Genomic DNA, 21,105 nt, shown 5'->3' with positions numbered 1-21,105 from the left:
TGCTTCCCAGAGTCATGGAGATCCTGTGGCTATGGTTCCATAGGATCAGTCCCTTCATGTGCTTCATGTGCAGGCCACAGATGGGATAGATGTTGGGGAGTGCCAACTCAAAGCCCTGGTGTGTGTCTGAGTTGGTCAGGCAGGCTGCAAGTTGGTCTTCTCCCTTGACTTAGGATAGCCCTGCTCCCCCCCATCAGGAACAGTAATACATGAAGATTTACATGTCAAAACACCACTCATTATTATCCCTTACTGTGTAAGTTAATCTTGTGAATTTACCATTTGTAGGAGATTAGATTTCTAGACATTGGGAAGATCAGTGGTTTTCTGTATTAATTTTTTCTAATTAACTAAATTTTTCTTTTATTGAAAATAGATTTCCTCATACAATGTATCCTGATTGTAATTTTCCCTTCCTTTACTCCCCCCAGTTCCTTACCACCTCCCCTCCCCTCTAGATCTACTCACTCCCTTTTTGTCTCTCTCTAGAAAAGAACAAGCTTCTAAGAGATAACAACCAAACATGACAAAATAAAATATAAGATTAAGTAAAAGCTTTTTTATTGAAGTTGGACACAGCAACCCATCAGGAGTAAGAGTTCCAAGAGCAGGCACAAGAGTCCGAGACCCACTCGATTTCACAATTAGGAGTCCCATAAAATTACTAAGCTAACAGCTATAATATATATGCAGAGGACCAGATTGCAGACCCATGTAGACACTGTGCTTGCTGCTTCAGTCTCTGTGAGTTTATTTACACAGCCTTGTTTTCCTGGTGTCCTCCATCTCCTCTGGCTCTTGTAATCTTTCTCCCTCCTTTTCTGAGCTCTGAGGGGAGGGGTTCGATGGAATCCTCCCATTTAGACTTTCTCCACGCCTGCCTGTGGCTCTCTGCATCTGTTCCCATCTATTGCCAGAGGAAGCCTCTCTGATATTGACTGGACAAGGAAGTGATATATGATTATAGCAGAATATCATTAGGAATCATTTTATTAAGAAAATTTTGTAAGACCAGTATTGTTTTTTTTTTTTCCCCTAGGTCTGTAGGCTATCTAGTTTCTGATCTTGGTTACCCAAGCAATGTTGAGTATGGGTTCCTTCTTGTGGGGTAGACCTTAAGTCAAGTTAGGCATTGGTTGGCTACTCCAACAAGTTCTGTAACACCTTCACCCTAGCATATTTTGCAGGCAGGACAGATTGTAGGTCAAAGGTTTTGCATCTCGGTTTGTCCATGTTTCTCTTTCAGTAGCCTATAGAGTACCTTCCCGCACCAAAGATACTAGAACATAGGGATGAGGGCTTCATCTTCAATGAATTGTATGGATGTTGTCCTTGGTGATGGGACCCCACTGTCAGTTTGTGGAGAGCGACCTTTTGTTTTACCAACAACCTGGGTTGTTTGGGGATTTTCATGGAACCCCTTTGGCCAACAACTCAGTTGCAACCTAGTCCCACCACTGGAAGCCTCGCCTGGATACAAGAGATGGCCAGTTGAGATTCCATATCCCCATTACTAGGAGTCCTTATTCAAATCACCTTCATAGATTCTAGGAATTTTCTACTGCACTAGGTTTCCACACAATTCCCCAGGTGCCCCCATATTCCAACTGTCTTTCCTCACACCCCTTCCTTCCACCTATCTTCCTCCCTCACCTGCCCCCGATTCACCCATAAAATCTATTCTATTTCACCCTCCTAGGGAAATCCCTGAGTACTCTCTAGACACCTCTTCTATACATAACCTGTATGTCTTTCTGGGTCTGGGTTACCTCACTCAGGATGATTTTTTTCTAGTTCATCCATTTACCTGCAAATTTCATGATGTCATTTTTTACACAGTAAGCTCCATTTTTAAACAGTAAACTCAAGAAGTCGAGTAATACCCCAATGTGTAAATGTAATTTAACACCCCACCAATAATATAAAGAACACTCACATTCTTTACAAGTCCCTCAATGGCAGCATCCTATGTATCGATTGTATAGTATAATAACAAGGAAGTTGATACTGATACTGCCTGACAGTATTAAATTGCTCAGTTTTATGATATTTATATTGAAGTAGTCACCATGTATTGTAGGGACAGGACAGAGATAGAGGTCAGTTAGGGGACTTTTACATTAATCCAGGCACAAAATGATAGTGGCTTAAAGCAGATGGGGACAATGCTGGAGATCATTGTAAATTCAAGCAAACAAGATTCCTTGATGAAACATTTGTGAGATGAGAAAGAAAAAAGAAAGTGTTTCAGTAGCCATTGATGAGATTAAATAGATTGCCAGAACTGAGTCTAGGAAAATCAAGAATTTGTTCTTGGATGTGTTAGCTATAAGATGCTTGTAAATATAGTATGTTTAATCAGTAGTTGAAGTTTAGGGAAGCTGTTTGGAGAGGGCTTAAAAGTTCAGGAATTGTCAGCATAGTGATGGTATTTAAAGCAGGAGTCTGAATGAATTAATATCAAGAGAACATGTAGATAGACTCTGGGACACTCTACCATTTATTGGGCTGGAAGATAAAGAGGAACTAGCAAAAGACAGAGAGAGTAACTAGTGAGGCAGAGTGAGCCAATGAGAGTAATGTCTTAGAAGCTTGGTATTTTCACCTTCTTATTAGTAAGTTGGGGCAATAAAAATGTGTGAGGTATGCTACATGACTGTGTTGCTTAAACATGAACTTGAGCCAGGCACGGTGATGTATCTTGCTAATTTCCAACACTCCGAAAGTCTGAGGCCAGAGTATTGTGCCAAGTTCATGGTTGGGTTGAAGTTCATAGTGAAATTTGGGCCAGACAGAGCTATAGAATGAGAACTTGTCCCAAAACAACAAACAGACAAATCTAAAACTTAAACCCAAGTGTTTGACTGGTATCTGAATTCTATTTTAACAGGGACCTCATTATTCAGGATATGTTTACTGCTGGAAATTTAGTAATTTCAAAAAAATTTAGTGAAAAGATCTCTCTTTATTCTGCATTTCAAATGACATACATTCACTTATTCATTTCTCACATACTGTTGCAACTATTCTGTGTTTGCAACACATTTGTCCAGAAGCACATACATACCCCTGCTTCTTTCATGGAGTTTTCACTATGTTGGAAAATTAATTAATTTTTATATAATTAAGCAATTTTATAAAAATACTTGTTTTGGTGTTTGGGTTTGTGTGGGTTTTTTGTTTGTCTTGTTTTGAGACAGAATCTCTAAGCAGCTCTGACTCTCCTGGAACTTGCAACTGTAGATCAGGATGGCCTTGAATTCAGAGATCTGCCTGTTTTTGCCTCTCTAGTGCTAGGAATAAAGATGTGTGCCACCTTGCCAAGGAATAAAATATTTGTTGAAGGAAAAATGCTGGAGCCATGAGTGGCTAACAGAGTTAGGTTGTTTGGTTGAGCCTCAAGGTTGGCCTGGTGGTGATCATGAGACTTCCTGAAGGAAGTTACATTTAAGATGAAATTTGAATTATGAATAGCAGTGAAGTAAGGGAAGGGGCTGTACACTAAAGGACTTCATTCTCCTCCATTTCTCCCTTTCTATACCATAGTTTCTTTGTTCATTTACATTACAATTTAGAAATATGTTGGAGTATAAACTTTTAACTGTTAAGAATAGTACTGCTTTTTTTCCCCTCAGTGCTAAGGGAAAACATCAGCTATTTGACTGCATGATAGTTTGCATTATGAGTCTTGTCAGTTGTTAGTCCATGGAAGACACCAGTTTTATTGTATTAAATCTACCCATGATTTTATGCTTATGTAAAACATTGGATCTTATCCAGCCGGTGGTGGCGCACACCTTTGATCCCAGCACTCTGGAGGCAGAGGCGGGCGGATCTCCGTGAGTTCGAGACCAGCCTGGTCTACAAGAGCTAGTTCCCTGTGGCCTCCAAAGCCACAGGGAAATCTTGTCTCAAAAACCCAAAACCAAACCAAACCAAAACAAAACAAAACATTGGATCTTACAAAGAGGTAAGTGATATATTTTTACCTAAATATATGCTCATATTTGAACCAATTGAGTATACTATAGACTCAATTGGTTGGAGATCATAATATCTAAGACTCATTGGTTGGAGATCATAGTTTTATCAAGTTTTTATTTGTTGCTTGCTTTGGTTTGGTTTTTGAGACAGGGTCTTATTATATGGTGGCTCTAGCTGACCAGCAACTTGTGGTCTAGACCAGGCTGACCTTAACTAGTTTGGGTTTTTCTTTTTCTACCTTAATACTATCATCAGTTTATATTTTATGTATTGTACAATCCTATCATTGTAGTAGAAAAAATCTTTTAAATATGAAGGAAATTCAGAAAATAAAATTAAAATCAATCAATTCAGTATTTCACATTTAAAATCTAAGTGCCATTCATTCTTACAAGTTATAAAATAGAAGGAAATTTTAGAACTGAATGAAGCTTTTGGTAAGTTAGGAAAAAAATGGTTTGTAAAGGAAGTTGGCTAGAAAAAGTAAAAGATGAATAATTCCTTGGCTTCACCAAGAGGTTCTCAGCACAGTATCAGGCAAGGTATGGGGTTTTCTTGGAGCACCTCCAGAGCACAGTGTGATGCTGGCCAGACATGTTACAGCAGGGACAGATGTAGACCACCACTGTTTTCATTTTCAGACAAAATAGGCATCTCAAGCACATGGGGATTTTGTTTTTGATGTAGTTTTTCCAACTGAGTAGGTTTACATAAGACAATGTAACTGAAAGAGAATATGCTTTAGAAGTATCTAGCCTTCATCTTTATTTTAGTGCTATCATGTTCTTGAGTGACCTAGTTATTTTCTTAAGTCTGAGCCTTACTCTCCTTACCTGTAAAATAGGAAACTACCAATAATGAAGTAATACAAATTGACCATAATGTTGAAAGTTCACATTACTCATTTACTTTATAGTTTTTTGTCTCAAGTTACAATGTTTGTATTCTTTTTACTCCATTATTAATAAAAAAATTCCCTACCCATGAGTTGTATAGAAATAATGTATTCAGTGCACATGTGCTAAAATATTACATACAAGACAACATAAGATAAATTTACAGTAATGAATAAGATAGTCATTCTGTCACTGCTAGTGACCTAAACCTAGCCAATTTCCCCCATTATTTTCTCTGCCTAATACTTTTCTGTCCTTCTTTGAATTTAGGAGTATGTATCCGGTTTGGAAATCTTTTCTTGAGGGAACAATGCAGGTAGCCCAGTCTCGGATCAATATATGTGAAAACTATAAAAACTTCATTTCTGAACCTGCAAGGACAGTAAGAAGCTTAAAAGAACAGCAACTAAAACGGGTATTGTTTCTATTTTCTCTTTTCTGTTATATGTATTTTAATACTTATAATCAGTAATATTATGTTATAATTGTGTTTAAAACTTAGAGCTTTAAAAAATGTGTTCATTGGGTAGCATTTCCCCCCTTTTTTTATTTAAATTGAAAACAAGCTTGTTTTACATGTCCATCCCAGTTTCCCCTCCCTCCCCTTCTCCCCTGCCCCCTACTGACCCCTTATCCCATCCCCTTTCTGCTCCCCAGGGAAGGTGAGTCCTTCCACGGGGATCTTCAAAGTCTGTCATATCATTTGGAGCACTGCCTAGTTCCTTTCCTGTGTGTCTAGGCTGAGAGAGTGTCCCTCTATGTAGAATGGGCTCCCAAAGTCCATTCTTTTGCTTGGGATCAATACTGATCTACTACAAGAGGCCCCATTGATTCCTGAGGCCTCCATACTGACTACTCAGGGGATCTGGATCAGTCCTATGCTGGTTTCCCAGCTGTCAGTCTGGGGTCCATGAGCTCCCCCTTGTTCAGGTCAGCTGTTTCTGTGGATTTCTCCAGCCTGGTCTTGACCCCTTTGCTCATCACTCCTCCTTCTCTACAACTGGATTCCAGAGTTCAGCTCAATGTTTAGTTGTGGGTTTCTGTGTCTGCTTCCATCAGCTACTAGATGAAGGCTCTAGGATGGCATATAAGCTAGTCATCAATCTCATTGTTGGGGAAGGACGTTTAAGGTAGCCTCTCCACTATTGCTTAGATTGTTAGTTGGGGTCAACCTTGTGGATCTCTGGACATTTCCTTAGTGCCAGATTTCTCTTTAAACCTATAATGGCTCCCTCTATTATGGTATCTCTTGTCTTGCCCTCCTCTATTCTTCCCCTGACCTGATTGATCTTCTTGCTCTCTCATGTCCTCCTCTCTCCTCCTCTTCTCCCCTTCTCTTAGGATTTTTCAACATGTGCCTTTTTTGTTTGTTTCTTTGTTTGGATTCTCAAGACAGGGTTTCTCTGTGTAGCCCTAGCTGTCCTGGAACTTGATTGTAGACCAGGCTGGCCTTGAACTCAGAGAATCACCTATGTCTGCTTCCCGAATGCTGCAATTAAAGGCAAGAGCCACTACCACCCAATAACATTTACTTTTTAACTTAAATGTTTTGTTAGCTGATAAAGGTGAGTATAATCTAAAATTTTGAAATAAATACTACTTAGGAATCTCACTTATGTCAGGGTTGGTGGTACATGTAAGGAGAACCCCCTACAGAGCTGTAGCTGGCTTGATTCTGTAATGTTGGTGCCTAACCTTAATCTGCCTTTTGTCTTCAATACCTTCTTTTGAAGTATGTAAATTGTGTCCGAGATTTCCCAACGTTGCAAAGCCTGTGCAAAACTTGATTGGGAAAAATCCTGTACACCTTGGTGTTCCTTACTAATGCATTTGGCATTGTCACTTTGAGAAGCTTGAATAAGATGTTTTGGGATATGGAAATTAACTTGCTAAAGGTGTAAATTGGATAGCAATAAATAAGCCCAGGGCTAAGGGAAAGTATTTCAGTCCGAGATAGGTTGAGTATGGAAAGGCTAAAATCATCCTTAAGGTGCCCTTCATCTTTTTTCCAAAGACCCTTGTGAACCCTTACCTGATCTACAGCATTTGTCATCCAGTGTGGGGCTTGGGCCCACGACCCTGGTATTAAGAATCCCATGCTTTACTGACTGAGCTAGCAGGTGCACACTTTTAATTTCAGTCCTTGGGAGGTAGAGACAAAACAGATTTCTGTTAATTCAAGGTCAACCTGGTCTACATAGCAAGTTGTAGACCAGCCAGGACTATAGAGTGAGACCACTCAAATTGCTCAAGTAAATACATCCACACAGTTATACAATATTGGTTTGATGTATATTAAAGTACTTAACATTCTTAATTCCACTAAGTCTTGAAAAAGTTTGCATTGATCAGTCTTAATTTAAAGTTGGGCCATTTTGGAAAACTTAAAGAAATTGACACATTTTGTCAAAGGCACTAGTTACTTTAATTTTTAGAAGCCTAGTGTAGCTGGGAGTGGTGGTACATGCCTTTAATAGCAGCACTTAGGAGACACAGGCATGTGGATCTTTATGTTTGAGGTTATCCTGTTATATACAGTGAGTTCCAGGCCAGCCAAGGCTACAGAGTGAGATTGTGTGTCACCCCTTGCACCCCTCAACCCCCCAAAAGGACTAGTGATTAGTTTAGGAATAGCTGGATGTGTTGTTACATACCTATACTCACTCCCTGATATTCAGAAGGCCAAGTCAGAAACAATGCAAATTTGAGGGCTGCCTGGGCTACAAAGTCAGTTCAAGGCCGACCTAGCACATACAAAAAATACTTGTCACCCCCTCCAAAGATTAATTATATAACCACATGTAAATATTTTCAAAGGACTTGTTACTTTGATTCAATTAAAAATTGATAGGAAAATGTCATTGTTGAATATCATTTTTATGAAAAGTTTGCTATGTGTCAAAGCTATGCTTTGTCGCTCTTAACTTAGTTTGTAAATGTCACCTGTTGAGGTAGTTACATTATTTTAACCTCTGTATTATTGATGAGAAACTAAAACTAAGGGATTAAAAGCCCTGAGTCATGTAACTAACATCTGGAAATACTGAGATATAAACTCAGGTTGTCCTCCCAAGTTCTTGATGCATTGCGGGAAGTCAGGTCTGTTTCCCTGGGTTGTCAAAGCCTCTCACATTTTCTCACTCTGGCTAGTTTTTTTTTTTTTTTTTTTTTTTTTCTTTTTTTTCTTTTTAGCCTGAAATAAAACTGTGTTAGGTCCTGGGGTGGAAATTAGATGTTTAAATTGTGTCCTTTTTTACCATGATACCTGATAAAGTTCTTTATTAGAAATTACTAATACTTGAGAAAATTGTAAATTACTTAAGGTAGAAGCTTTTGGGGAGTCATACATTGTTTGATTTTTAATTAAAAAAATCATCATTCTGTAGGCCAAAAATGATTTCAGTATTCCAGAGTCAATATTAAATATTTATATGTGTGCATATAAATTTTTATTTTTCTAGAGCACTCATCTAATATCATTTGGCCTTAACACATTTGTGTAAGAATGCCTGTGGCTTGTCTTCACCAAAGATGATCACTTTCAAAGGAAACATGGTGGACAAAGTATTCAGCCACTACCAATGATTTCCTTTCTTTGTGCTTTTTAGGTTTTTGAGACAGGGTTTCTCTGTGTAACAGTCCTGGCTGACCTGAAACTCGCTTTGTGAGACCAGGCTCGCCTTGAATTCAGAGATATCTGCCTGCTTCTTTCTCCTGAGGGCTAGGATTAAAGGCATGTGCCACCACTACCCGGCTTTAAATAAATCTTAATGTAGTTTTCAGTTCTATAATTTTTGACTCACTTAAAAAATAGATGCTATGTTTCAGGTATAATTTTTTTATTTTATTCTGTGTTTTCTTCTTTAAATATTTCTTTCCTTTTTTGGGGGGGGTAATACTACAGGTTGAACATGGGGCTAGGAAAGCTTTCTATCATTGAGCCAGATCCTGGCCCTTTTATTTTATGAGTCATACTGGTCACTTTTTATTATTGGGCATCTTTTCTTGGTTTCCATCATGTGGGTCCCAGGAATCAAACTCAGTAATTTAGGCCTACTGTGTACTGGATACTATGAATAAAAACTTTGGTAGGTCTGGGATGTCTCTGCCAAAGAGAATGGAGTTTGACAAGCTGACAGAATTCTAGCCCTTGTTCCACTAGGGTCTGGTTTGGGACTTTTTCTGGCTTGCTTTATTTTACTTACTCCTATGGGCTTAACTGAAACTGCTTTTTCTGCTGACAAGACTTGGACTGCACCCTTCATCCTCTCAGAGCATGTCACTGCTCTGACCCTCTGACATTTGCTGAACGCTTGGTCCCTTGGCTACTGTTTACTGGATTTCTTGGTGTTTTGTTCCACACATGCTTTTTAGAAGTCAGCTAATGCAGGGAAATTGTATTAGGTTTCTTGGACTTGTTTGCTCCTTTGCAGTGCCTTTCTTTCTGGGTCTTTGCTTTATAAATTCCTGCTCTTTGGGCAAGCTTTCTCTACAGAGTAGAGGAGTAATACCAATCAATGTCTGTTTATAGCCTTTTTAAAATGTTGAAATTATATATATATATGTGTGTGTGTGTGTATATATATATATATATATATATATATATATATATATATGTGTGTGTGTGTGAGAGAGAGCACATATGGAAGTCCATTCTCTCCCTCCATTATGTGTGTTCCAGCAACCAAACTTATGCCATCAGCTTGGATTACCCACGGAGCTACCTCACCAGCCCTAATTATAGTATTTGTGCTATGACTTAGTAACTGCTGTAAGTGGAGAGAAAAGCCAGGTGGAAAGCTCATCTGGGTATGCATCCTTTCTCCCAGGTCTTCCAGTCACATCATCTGTATGTGCTTTGCCAACTTGCATACGTACCTGACTGTGAGGAGATAGACTCATCCAAGTTGTTCTCTCACTATCAGAACTAATTTTTACTCAAAATACTCTCTCTGCAACATTTTAAATTTTATTTTTATCTTTCAGTTTGTGACAAGATCTCACTTTATACCTCTAGCTGGGTTGGAACTATTGTCCAGGCTAGCCTTGATTTTGTGGCAGTTGTCCTGCCTCAGACTCCAGCTGCAGAAATTACAGGCATGCAGCAACATGCCCAGCTTCTCTGTGATATTTTAAAGCTCGTGTTCTGTGGGCTCATGTACTGTGGGCTGGAGTGGTTAAGAGCACTTGTTACTCTTGTAGAGGTTCTGGGTTTGATTCCCAGCCCCTACATAGTGGTTCACAACCATGGGTAACTTCCAGTTCCAGGAGATCTGATGTCCTCTTCTGACATCCATAGGGCAGTAATCATATGCAAGATGCACTTACATATAGTTACACATAAAACAAAATGAATATATCTAATAAAAAACTTAAGCTCATGTTCTTATTAAAATTTTCTCTGTTTTGTCTGGTACTTAGAGATAAACATAGACACATTGCAATTATTAAGTGTCTTTGATAACAGAAATTATAGCTGGGTAGTGGTGGCACAAGCCTATAATCTCAGCACTTGGGAGGCAGAGGCAGACAGATCTCTGAGTTTGAGGACAGTCTGGTCTACAGAATGGCCAGAGCTACACAGAAACCCTGTCTCAAAACCTCCCACCCCCAAATCCCAAAAATTACACGTGTGTGTGTGTGTGTGTGTGTGTGTATGTGTGTGTGTGTGTGTGTGTGTATTCATGACTTCAGGTGTTTTGTGTTATTGTTGTTTTTGTTTTGTTTTATTGAGACAATTCAGGCTAACCTCACTATGTAGCTGAGGCTGCCTTTGAACTCCCAATTCTCCTCCTCTCTCCACCTCCCAATTGCTGGGATTATAGGCATGTGCTACCACATCCTGCCCAGATAATTTTTTATTGTATGCTGACATTTGCTTATAAGTCAAAACAAGAGCAATAGTAACTTAAAGCTTTTTGCTATTCTCCTACTTACCCATATCTTTCCCTTTATATTACAATATACTTACCATCCTTGAAATAATTGTAAAAGTAGCTCAGTGGTAAAGCATATATTTAGCTTGCAAGGCCCTCAGTTTGCACTCCTTTAGCACCACACAGACATACATAAATAATCAATTGAGACTGATATTTTTCTAGCATCTTAGAGATTACAAACTGCCATCATATCCAATATTGTCCCAGTTGATTTTATAACAATAGGAATATATTGTATTTTATAAATGCTGAAAATAAAGCCAAAATATCAAAATTTTTAAGATTTAGATAGTAAATAGCAAAACAGGAATATGAATATGTTCATTGTTAAATTCTGACTTGATATAATTAATAAAAAGTATTTCAATTTTAGTGTTTAAACATTTGTAGAAAAATGTGTACAAGTCCTTTACATAGTAGACTTCATTCTTTAAAATAGTACTTTATTTTAAATCATGTATGTATATGTCAGGATGTGCACATGAATACAGCAGGTGCCTGCAGAGGCCTGAAGAGGAAGTTGGATTCCCTGGAGCTGGAGTTACAGGTGGTTGTGAGCTATGCAGTTCCTGTGCTGGAAATCAAACTAGTGTCCTGTACAAAAGTAGTACATGTTTTTAACCACTGAGTTATCTCTATAGCTCCCATAGTAGATTTTGTAGTAACTTTAACTCCTTTAATCTTAACACTTAAAGTAGACTTTATTAAGATTATGAAAAAATGCAAAATTGCTTTATTCTTTTTATTTTATTGTCAAGATATTTGCAGCAACATGTCTTTTCATAGTTGCTTTTCCTAGCCTTACCATAATGTCAGCAGCAGCATTGGGGTTGTTTCCAAAGAATGATGGGTAGGCAAACTGTAACACTATTTGGTACAATACTTGAGATAGAAGTACCAGCTGTTCCCCAGATTTTAATTTGCAATTCAAGGACAATAAATTGCTGATTTTTCTCCTGAGTTGCCAACCTGAATGCATATTGCACAGTCTTTAGGACAAACTCATTTTCTGTATGCCTAAAACATAAAATTAATGTAATTGCATTTTTGTATTTTACAGTGTGTGGACCAGTTGACAAAGATCCAAACAGAATTACAAGAAACTGTGAAAGATTTAGCGAAAGGCAAAAAGAAGTACTTTGAGACTGAACAGATGGCTCATGCAGTAAGAGAGAAAGCTGACATTGAAGCAAAGTAGGTATTTTAGCATTTCTAAGAAAACAACTATGCAAATAAATGTTATCTTTGTCAATGCTTTGTTCTCTCTTAATAGAAGGTCTAGACTTGCTCTTAGGTTGTGCTGGATTCATTTGACCTCCGTGTATATTGTGCTGTAGATCATATTTTTTCTTCTATTGGCTAGTTTTATCTATTTTAATATAGCAAAATAGGGATATTTGATAATTGAATTGAGTTTTAAAAAGGAAAGAGAATAAATAAACATATTTACAGACTTCAGAACTTACAGTTTAAAGTTGCAATGCTGTCTGCCAATCAGGGTCTAAGAGCCTGGTGTTTTACAGGTGGATCTCTATGAGTTTGAGCCCAGTCTTGTTTGCATAGTGAGTTCAGGACAGCAAGAACTACACAGTCAACCCTGTCTTGAAAAACCAAAACCAAAATAAAAAGAAGAAGAAGATGATAATGATGATGATGATCCAGGGTTTATCATGTTGTCTCTAACTGTTGAAAACCTCTGTGAATCTCACATGTCATTGAAGTAAACAAGTGCTTTTCTAAAGGACTATTTTTTTGTTTTTTGTTTTTTACATGAAATCTAATATATATACATTTACATGTATGCTTTTAGCAGTTGGTTAATTCCACTTTCAGGTATATGTGTTAGTTATAAGAGGTATAAATCACACAAAGTAGAGACTTTTCCAATGACAACTTGACAGCATCTATGCTTGGAAGAGCAAACACATCAAGAAAGGAAGTGTATTTGGTTTTTATCTCAGGTGGTGGCAGTGTCTTTTTCCTGTTGGCTGGGGTCCAGCTTTATAGTCTTGTTCAGGTGGCTAGTCTGAAAAAAAACTGGTACACAGGAAATAAAGGAAGTAGAAAGGGGGGTCACTGCTCTGAAGAGAAAAGGCTACTGCTCCAGACCTCTGAACTCCTAGAATAGAGCAGTGGGCCTTTGTATAAACAGATTTTACTGGGTGTGAAGAATTAAAATATTTAGTCTTACCAGGTGGGAGAGAGAAAATGATTTCAATTCCTTGTCCTAAACACAAGTTGTAGAGTATATGTCAGAAAGAAACTCCTATTAATATTTCTTGCATTGGTGAGAAAAGCCCACCAATGCCACCACCACCTGTGTTGCTGAGCTGGATTCGGAAGACTTCTGTGAGCAAGAGCGATAAGACTCATGTTCACTCTACTGCTTGTGCAAAATCTGAGAATCTGAATTCCTTGGCATGAAATCAAAACAGCTTTGCTCTTTTCCTGTACTTCCTGGCATAAGGGATTATTATCTAGCATTTTCTAATATGCAAGAAATTTTTAATGTAATATGTTTATTGAATCTTCCAAAATTTTATATACATGTACAATATATTTTTCTTGTATTCATTCCCTTTCTTCCTCCTAACTCTTCCCACATCCATGTTAACCTCCTATCCCCTCACAATGTCATGTCCTTTTTGTTGTTAATAACCCACAAGTTCAGCATACTGCCAATGTATTTATAGGTGTTGGTCTATTTACTGGAGTGCTGTCAACTATCAAGGGCCATATTCTTAAAGAAAACTGACTTTCCCACCCCAGAAGCTCATCAGAATTGGGGCTCTTGAGCCTCTTCCCCCTTTACACTAGAATTTTGACTTAATCTTGTGGGGGTCTTATGCAGGCTTCTCTGAGTTCATGAGTACAGCTGCCCTATCATGTCCTGAAGTCAATTGTTTCTTTCACTCTAGTTCTCTTCTCTGCAAGAAATTTAAACAATTTCATTTCGTAAAAAAAAAAAAAAAAGAAAAAAAAAGTAGGCGCCTAATTTAATTTAGTTCAAAATGATGGTAGATGAATGCTCATCACATTTTTAATGTTGCAGGGAAACATTTAACATTTCCCAAATTTCACTTTTTGGTTTTATTTTATTTTATTTTTTGCTTTTAGTGTGTAATTATTTTATGAACCTCACCGAGTCTATCTTCTCACTAAAACCTAAAAGGCTTTTTTTTTTTATTTAATTTACTACTACTGCTGCTGCTATCATCATCATCATTATTATTACTAGTGTGTGTGTGGGTAAAAGAAGAGACAAATAGTTGTCAGCTGTTATGTGGTTACTGGAAACTGAAACCAGGTTCTCTCCAAGAATAAGTGCTCTTAACTGCTGAGCCATCTCTCTAGTCTTGACCTGAAACTTAAATTGGAAAAAAAAAAAGCTCCTCAGACATAGTGAACTTTATGAACTTATTTCTTACCCTATGATGAAGTCTAGACCTGAGCATTCTTAGATTTGTAGAGTTTATATAAATACCTCAGCTAGCCATGATGCAAAGGGTAAAAAAGAAACATTGACTGACTTCCTGAAAGGTCTAGCTGACTTCCTGGTAGAGCCTAGCTGACTGTTGAGCACCCAGAGCTGCCTTCATGGCTGAAATGCAAAGCAAGACATTTTAGGTCAATATGAAACTTCTCTAGAAATTAATTTTACTAAAAAATAACCTAGTTTCTTCATTCATTCACTCAGTGCTCATTGAATTAGTACTTTATTTTAGGTATTGTGAGTATAGAAATGAGTACCACCAAGTAAGCTTTGTGTCCTTGAATTTTGAGACTAGAGTAAGAGTATTTATTTAAATATAATTTTATGAATGATTTGTTCTTTCACAGTAAACTCAAAGAAATAAAGTGCCTAAAATCACTCATTTAGTAACTATTTATAGAAATAATCTGAAAAACACTAACAAAAGCATGAAAGATTTTTCATAATGGTAAAGGAAATCTCTATAGAAACAGTGATGTTTGGGGGCTGGAGAAATGGCCCCAAAACTGAATGCTCTTCCAGAGGACCTGGTTTCGATTCCCAGTACCCACATGGCAGCTCACAACTATCAATACCTCCGGTTCTGTGACAAAAACACCAATGAACAAAAAAGGAAAGAAGGAAGGAAGGAGGTGATGTTTGAGCAGAATCTTGAAGCTTAGTATGATTTTTCTAAGTAGAAAAGGGAATATCAGAAAGGGGGCATGAAGATTGGACTACAGTATTGATAGATGATTTGCCAGATTGTGATAGACACTGTAGGAGAGATCACAGAATGAAGAGGGATACAACTGAAGGAGATAATGAACTCCATTTTAGAGGTGTAGATCCTAAAGAGCCAGTTAGACACGATGGCATGGCATGTTTGGTGGGTAGTCAAATGTTTGCTCCTGTATGACAGTTTAGGACTGATGATCTTCTTTTGAGGGTCATTTGCTCACCAGATGGCAGTTATAAGGATATGATTAGCTGTGAAGTTGAATTTGGAAACCTAAGCAACATGAACATTTGAAAAGTAAATGGTAAGGAATAGTAAATAGCATAATTCATTTTATAGTGTATATTTGTAAAATCCTGTCTACTTGTTGTAATACCTGTCTTTGAGAATAGGTACTGGCTTTCTTTATATGTGTGTGTACATGTGTATGCAAGTGCACATTCATGTCTATGCATGTCTTTGAGGAGACCAGAGTAGGTTTCAGGTGTCTTCTCAATTGCTCTCCATCTTTATTTCTCAGACAGAGCCTCTCATTGTACCTGGAACTCACTGATTTCAGCTAGGCTGCCTGGTCAGCAAACCCTAGGGATCCTCCTGTCTTTGCTTCCTCAGGATTGGTATTTGAACTCAAGACCTCATACTTGTATGGCAAGCATGTAACCAACTATACCACCTCCTCAGCCCCAGATGATGCCTTCAAAATTTATAGTATGTATTTAATTATCTTGTGTGTGCACATGTGTATGGACACAGGCATGCCACACTGTGCATGTGGAGGTCAGAGTACAACTCAAAAGAGTCTGTTTACTTCTTTCATTATATGGGTCCTGGGGCTTGAATAACAACTTGACAATAAGCACTTTTACCCACTAAGCTATCTGACTAGCACCCTGCCATGTACTGTCTTATTTTGTCACTAATATTACTTTACTACTACTCAAGGAATATGTGCAGATTATCAAATGAAGCAGAAGTCAGAAACTTAAAACCATGCATTGGAAGATCTAGGTACAGTGCAGCCTGTTTGAATAATGTCTACAGGAAAAGGAGAACTGAAAATGTTTTAAACACAGTCTTTCTTGCTCTAAATAGGCACTTTTTTTAAATCTTAAATCCTTTGGCCTTTGTTTTCTGAATCAAAATTAATAGAAATCTGATTAATAAAAATAAACCCCATGAAATATAAATAAGACAAGTTGGAAATAACCAGAGTCAGGAATATCTTAAGTTTGATTCCATGTTTTAATACTGTTGATTGAACCTAAGGCTTTGTACTGCTAGGCAAGTGATCTAGCCACAAACTTAAATCACCTGCAGAAGACCCTGTTTTTAAAACAAACAATAGTGGAGAAGGGTTAGGGAGAGTGCATGTTTGTCCCTGGACTTCTTCTCTCTTGTTAGAATTAAGCGTCTGCTTTTGTTACTCTTCAGAGACTGACTGCTTTGTTTTCCAATCCCAAGTGGTCTGAGACTATACTTAATATTGAGGCATAGCTGCCAGCACATGTGTTGAATTCTCCCATGGCAATCACCATGACACTGCAGTCAAGACAAACTTTGCAGCTTCAGAAAACTGGTCTTGGGAATCTTGTTTATTCACTTAGCATTTGACTGTTGACTTTTTTCTGTGTAGTTATCTCTAGTCTTAACATTTTTTTAAAAGCCAATGTATTTTTACTACTAATGGTTACATGTGGTTCCTTTCACAAAATTAAGGATACCAATGCTGAGTGGAACATGACTAAATAGAACAATCAGACAGAGTCTAAGGGCCTTTTTAGTAACTTCAGAATACCTTTAGAATTGAAGGGGAACACAGGTTGGCAAGCAAACATAAATCGTATCCCAGAGCCTTCTGGATTGCATTCTGATAATGTTCCAGCTTATTAAATACAGATAAAGGCAAATAAGCATCATTCTTGGTTTTTCCATTTTTTTCTTTCTTTCTTTTCTTTTCTTTTTCGTTTTGGTTTTGGGTTTTTTGACAGGGCTTCTCTGTGTAACAGTCCTCACTCTGTAGAACAAGTTGTCCTCGAACTCACAGAGATCCACCTGCCTCTGCCTCCCAGAGTGCTGGGATTAAGGTGTGCACCACCACCTCCCATCACGGTTTTTGACTTTTAGTTTTAGAACAGTGTCTTGAAAAGATCATTTAAAATTAAGTAATTATAATATAATTTCACTACATAGTCTATATTCTTTTTAAATATGCTTTTCTATTTTTTATTATAGGTCTAAACTTAGTCTTTTTCAATCAAGAATCAGTTTACAGAAAGCAAGTGTGAAGGTGAGTTTTTGAACAGTATATATCACAAGTGAAAAGCCTCTTAGCTTCTAAAGTAAACAATTGAATCTATCAAGGATGGAGGTGGGTTATTTCTACCTTGGAAAAGCATTTTAAGGTCAATAACCCAAGCAGGAGCTCTCTGTCCCAGTATTTGACACTTGGGCACAGATTGCTTTTCAAGACTACTTTAAGGATAGGTTTCTATTCTTACCTGCATAGATATTCTTATCTCTTAGTTCAGAGAGACCTTTCAGGGACTTTAGGAAGTTCTCAAATGTATTTCTCTCAGACAGAGACCCTTAGCAGGCCTTCTGGACCAGATGCAAAGTTTTCATACAGACCTTCAAATTGTAGAATATTTGTTGGCTTTCCTGTGAGAAGGCAGTTTTTCTGGCACATGGAGTCATTTTTGGACAGTAAGTTAACTCAGTAGGTAAAGGCATCTTTAGCCAAGTTATGACCTGAGTTCAATTCCCAGATCCTACATAAGGGAAAGTGAGAACTTACTTCTTGTGTGTTGTCCTCTAACAAACATGCATAGCATGTGCACACATACTTCCAACAAACATAAAAGTGTTAGAAAAAATTTAAGTAGTTCTTAAAAACTATTTTCTAACTCTACTAGGTTTATCAGTGCTTTGGAAGGTGATGTATTTAATTTCAAACCCTTTTATTTTCATACCTGAATAAATGGGCAAAATATTTTGAGTTTCTGTAGAAAGTTTCAGAAGCATGTTATATAATTAAGATACTTTTAACTGTTACATAGTGTTCTGTAGACATGAGCTTTCAACTTTATCTTTGCCTGAACTAGTCCAGCACATAATGACAACATCCATTGACATCAACACAGACTAGGGAAATTTCACAGTCTCACCTTTAGTTAAAGAGCTATAGGTCTTTAGTGGCTGCTAAAAGAGGGAGAATCCATTTTTTTCAAAGGACAAGCTTCCACATAGGTTGTCCAATCCAAGGTGGTGAGCCCTGGAACCAAGTACTTACAAGTAAAGCTAAATGTATTCATTTGGTTATGAATACATGTGTGTATGTGTATTACACAAATATACATGTATATATGCATACATGTTTGTAAATTCATATGATTAAAGAAGAGATCATGAATTTGGGAAGGGACACTGGAAGAGTTGGAGCTTGGGGAGGCACAAGAATCATAGATGCCATGCTCATATATGAAATTAAAAAAGAAGGAATTTACAAAAATAATTTGAAAATATTTCTTCCATATATAGTTATGTTCATTTCTTAGTAATGATGAATACTTTTTATATACATAAAATTTTTTTCTACTTGGTCCTTTAATCTTGGTGAGATTTCTTTTATTAATTAGCAATACTAATTACCAGTACCCATTATTTATTCATACGAGTTTTGCAGTGTAATGTCATTTTTGCTTTAATTTTTTGTTTTCTTTTCCTGTGTTGTAGTTAAAAGCCCGTCGATCTGAGTGTAATTCCAAAGCTACCCACGCAAGGAATGATTATCTTCTTACACTAGCAGCAGCGAATGCACATCAGGACCGATACTATCAAACAGATTTAGTTAACATTATGAAGGTAATGCAGTTATATTTGTGATAATTTTGCTTCATTAAGAATAAAACCAGATCATGAACTAGGTATTGAGCATGAGGGCTTGAATTATAGTATTATAGTTATTTTGTATTTTATTGGAATGTACTTGCTGCTGTTTGGTTGATTTAGTTAGTAACTTTGAGCTGATTTTTAGTATAAGAAACTGTTTAAGGCTGACATTAAAGCTTAGCTATGACCTGGCATGTATGTGAGGCCCTGGGTTTGATTCATGACACCACAAGATGAAAAAAAGAAAATGTTTAAACCCAAATCACAGAAAAGGATTTATTATTTTTAGCAATTATTGTTGTACAAGAAAGAAGATGGGTATATAAGATATGAGGTAATAACTCAGGTTGGGGAACTGCTTCTGAATTATTTCCTGACTAGGGTCAGTGGAATCAATAAAATATTGAAGCTGTATAAAACCTCTTAAATATCTTCTGAGTCACCACAGATGGTTCAGGATAGGTGTTTGCTTATTTGTTTGTTTGGTTATATTCTTATTTTCTGAAAAATATTTTTATAAAAGTAAGTTTTATGAAGTATACTTTCATAAATAATTATTTCTTGAAAAGATGTATTTTTATAGTCTATCTGTTAAGTAAACTGAATTTCTTTTTTGTTTGTTAGTTTGGTTTGGTTTGGTTTTTTGAGACAGGGTCTTGCTACATAGCCCTGGCTATCCTGAACTCACTCTGTAGACCAGGCTGTCCTCAAACTCATAGATCTACCTGCCTCTGCCTCCCGAGTGCTGGGACTAAAGGTGTGTGTCACCATACCCAGCAAACAGAATTCTTTATCACAATTTTAACTATCAACTATGCTTTCTATTTTTTTTAAAAAATTAGATTTAAAATTTTTAAATTTTATCTTCAAGTTGTACATTAATATGTGATGGTTTTGAAATATATATTGGGCAAACAAAAGAAAATATCTAGTAGTTATATGAAGATATATCTACTCTGAATATTACTGTGAAATGTAGGTAGAATGGACTATAGTTGTCCCCAGAATCCATTTTGGTTACTCTCTAGCTGTACTACCTATATTTTTCACTTTTGCTGTAAAGGAAAGGGAGTGGAAGAGGAGAAAAGCATTTTACCTACTACCCACTTTCAGTTATGTACCATTTTCTTCTTTTGTTTCTTTAAAAACCCAAATATTAAACTAGTTTTTTATTGTTGTTTTTGAGACAAGGTGTTTCTCTATAGCTTTGTAGCCTATCCTGGAACTCTCTGTAGACCAGGCTGGCCTTGAACTCACAGAGATCATATTAAACTATTTTTCTTTTGTCTTTTCAACATACCCTTTTCATATATATGATTCGTTTGTTTGTATGTTTGTTTGTTTGTTTGTAGACAGTTTCTCTGTGTAGCCCTGGCCATCCTATAACTTGCTCTGTAGACAAGGCTGGCCGTGAAATCAGAGACCTTCCTGCCTCTGCCCTCTGAGTACTGGGATTAAAGGCGTGTGCCTCCACACTTGGCTCAGATGTATGATTATTATGAGTGTGCAACAAATACTTCTGAGTTGAATTGTTTGCTAAGGATCAGCAGTTAAAAGTGGGGCTGCAGCTGGCATGGGTGTTCTTTTCCTCTAGCTATTGTAAAGAGATCAACTCTGTCCAGAAACTACAAATTCTTTCCTTGAATGTAGAGGCCAGGCATAACAAATGTTGTAGGAAGTCACTTGACTATGGACCATACTCCAAAATTTTTCTTTTGTTTGTTTATTGCTCAGAATCCCCTTTTCATCCCAACTATCCCATTATGACTGCTGATGATCATAATGCAAGTTACAATAATGAGATCAGAGAGTTAGACAACTCTGCTTACACCACCCTCCCTCCTCCCCAAATATTAGAGCCAGACCTTCAGCTGTTTTAGGTCCAACTAGGTGTTACATAGTGCTACTAACTTACAAAGACCAACAGCAAGCTCCCATTCTAACATGGCTTCTCTAGAGAGTACTATTTGCAATTTCAAACAATGTATTTGCTGAACGTAAGCCAGTAATTGAATGTAGTAATTCTATATATCCTATATGTATCTACTGTTAAATCAGACCTGATAAAGACAAATTGAATATCCTTTATTTGAAATGTATGGGATCAGACGTGCTTCAGAATTTGGAGTATTTTGGATTTCAGCTATTTGAATCAGGGATGCTATGTTCAACCTAAATACATCTCCC

At 37.2% G+C, this 21,105-nt stretch overlaps 1 protein-coding gene across 3 annotated transcripts in view; it reads left to right on the top strand.

The window, feature by feature from the left end:
- Positions 1-21,105, top strand: part of Fchsd2 (FCH and double SH3 domains 2) — a 210,325-nt gene that overhangs the window by 83,095 nt on the left and 106,125 nt on the right. For all 3 annotated transcript variants that reach the window (XM_035442345.1, XM_027407812.2, XM_035442346.1), the window contains exons 5-8: positions 5,151-5,295; positions 11,880-12,013; positions 17,263-17,317; positions 18,763-18,891. In XM_035442345.1, coding sequence (XP_035298236.1) covers positions 5,151-5,295; positions 11,880-12,013; positions 17,263-17,317; positions 18,763-18,891 — 463 coding nt within the window. The remainder of the gene's footprint in view (positions 1-5,150; positions 5,296-11,879; positions 12,014-17,262; positions 17,318-18,762; positions 18,892-21,105) is intronic.

This window comes from Cricetulus griseus, chromosome 3 (assembly GCF_003668045.3).
Source record: "Cricetulus griseus strain 17A/GY chromosome 3, alternate assembly CriGri-PICRH-1.0, whole genome shotgun sequence".
Lineage (NCBI taxonomy): Eukaryota > Metazoa > Chordata > Mammalia > Rodentia > Cricetidae > Cricetulus > Cricetulus griseus.
Note: the sequence above shows the minus strand (reverse complement) of the source record. Positions and strands in the feature narration are given on the sequence as shown.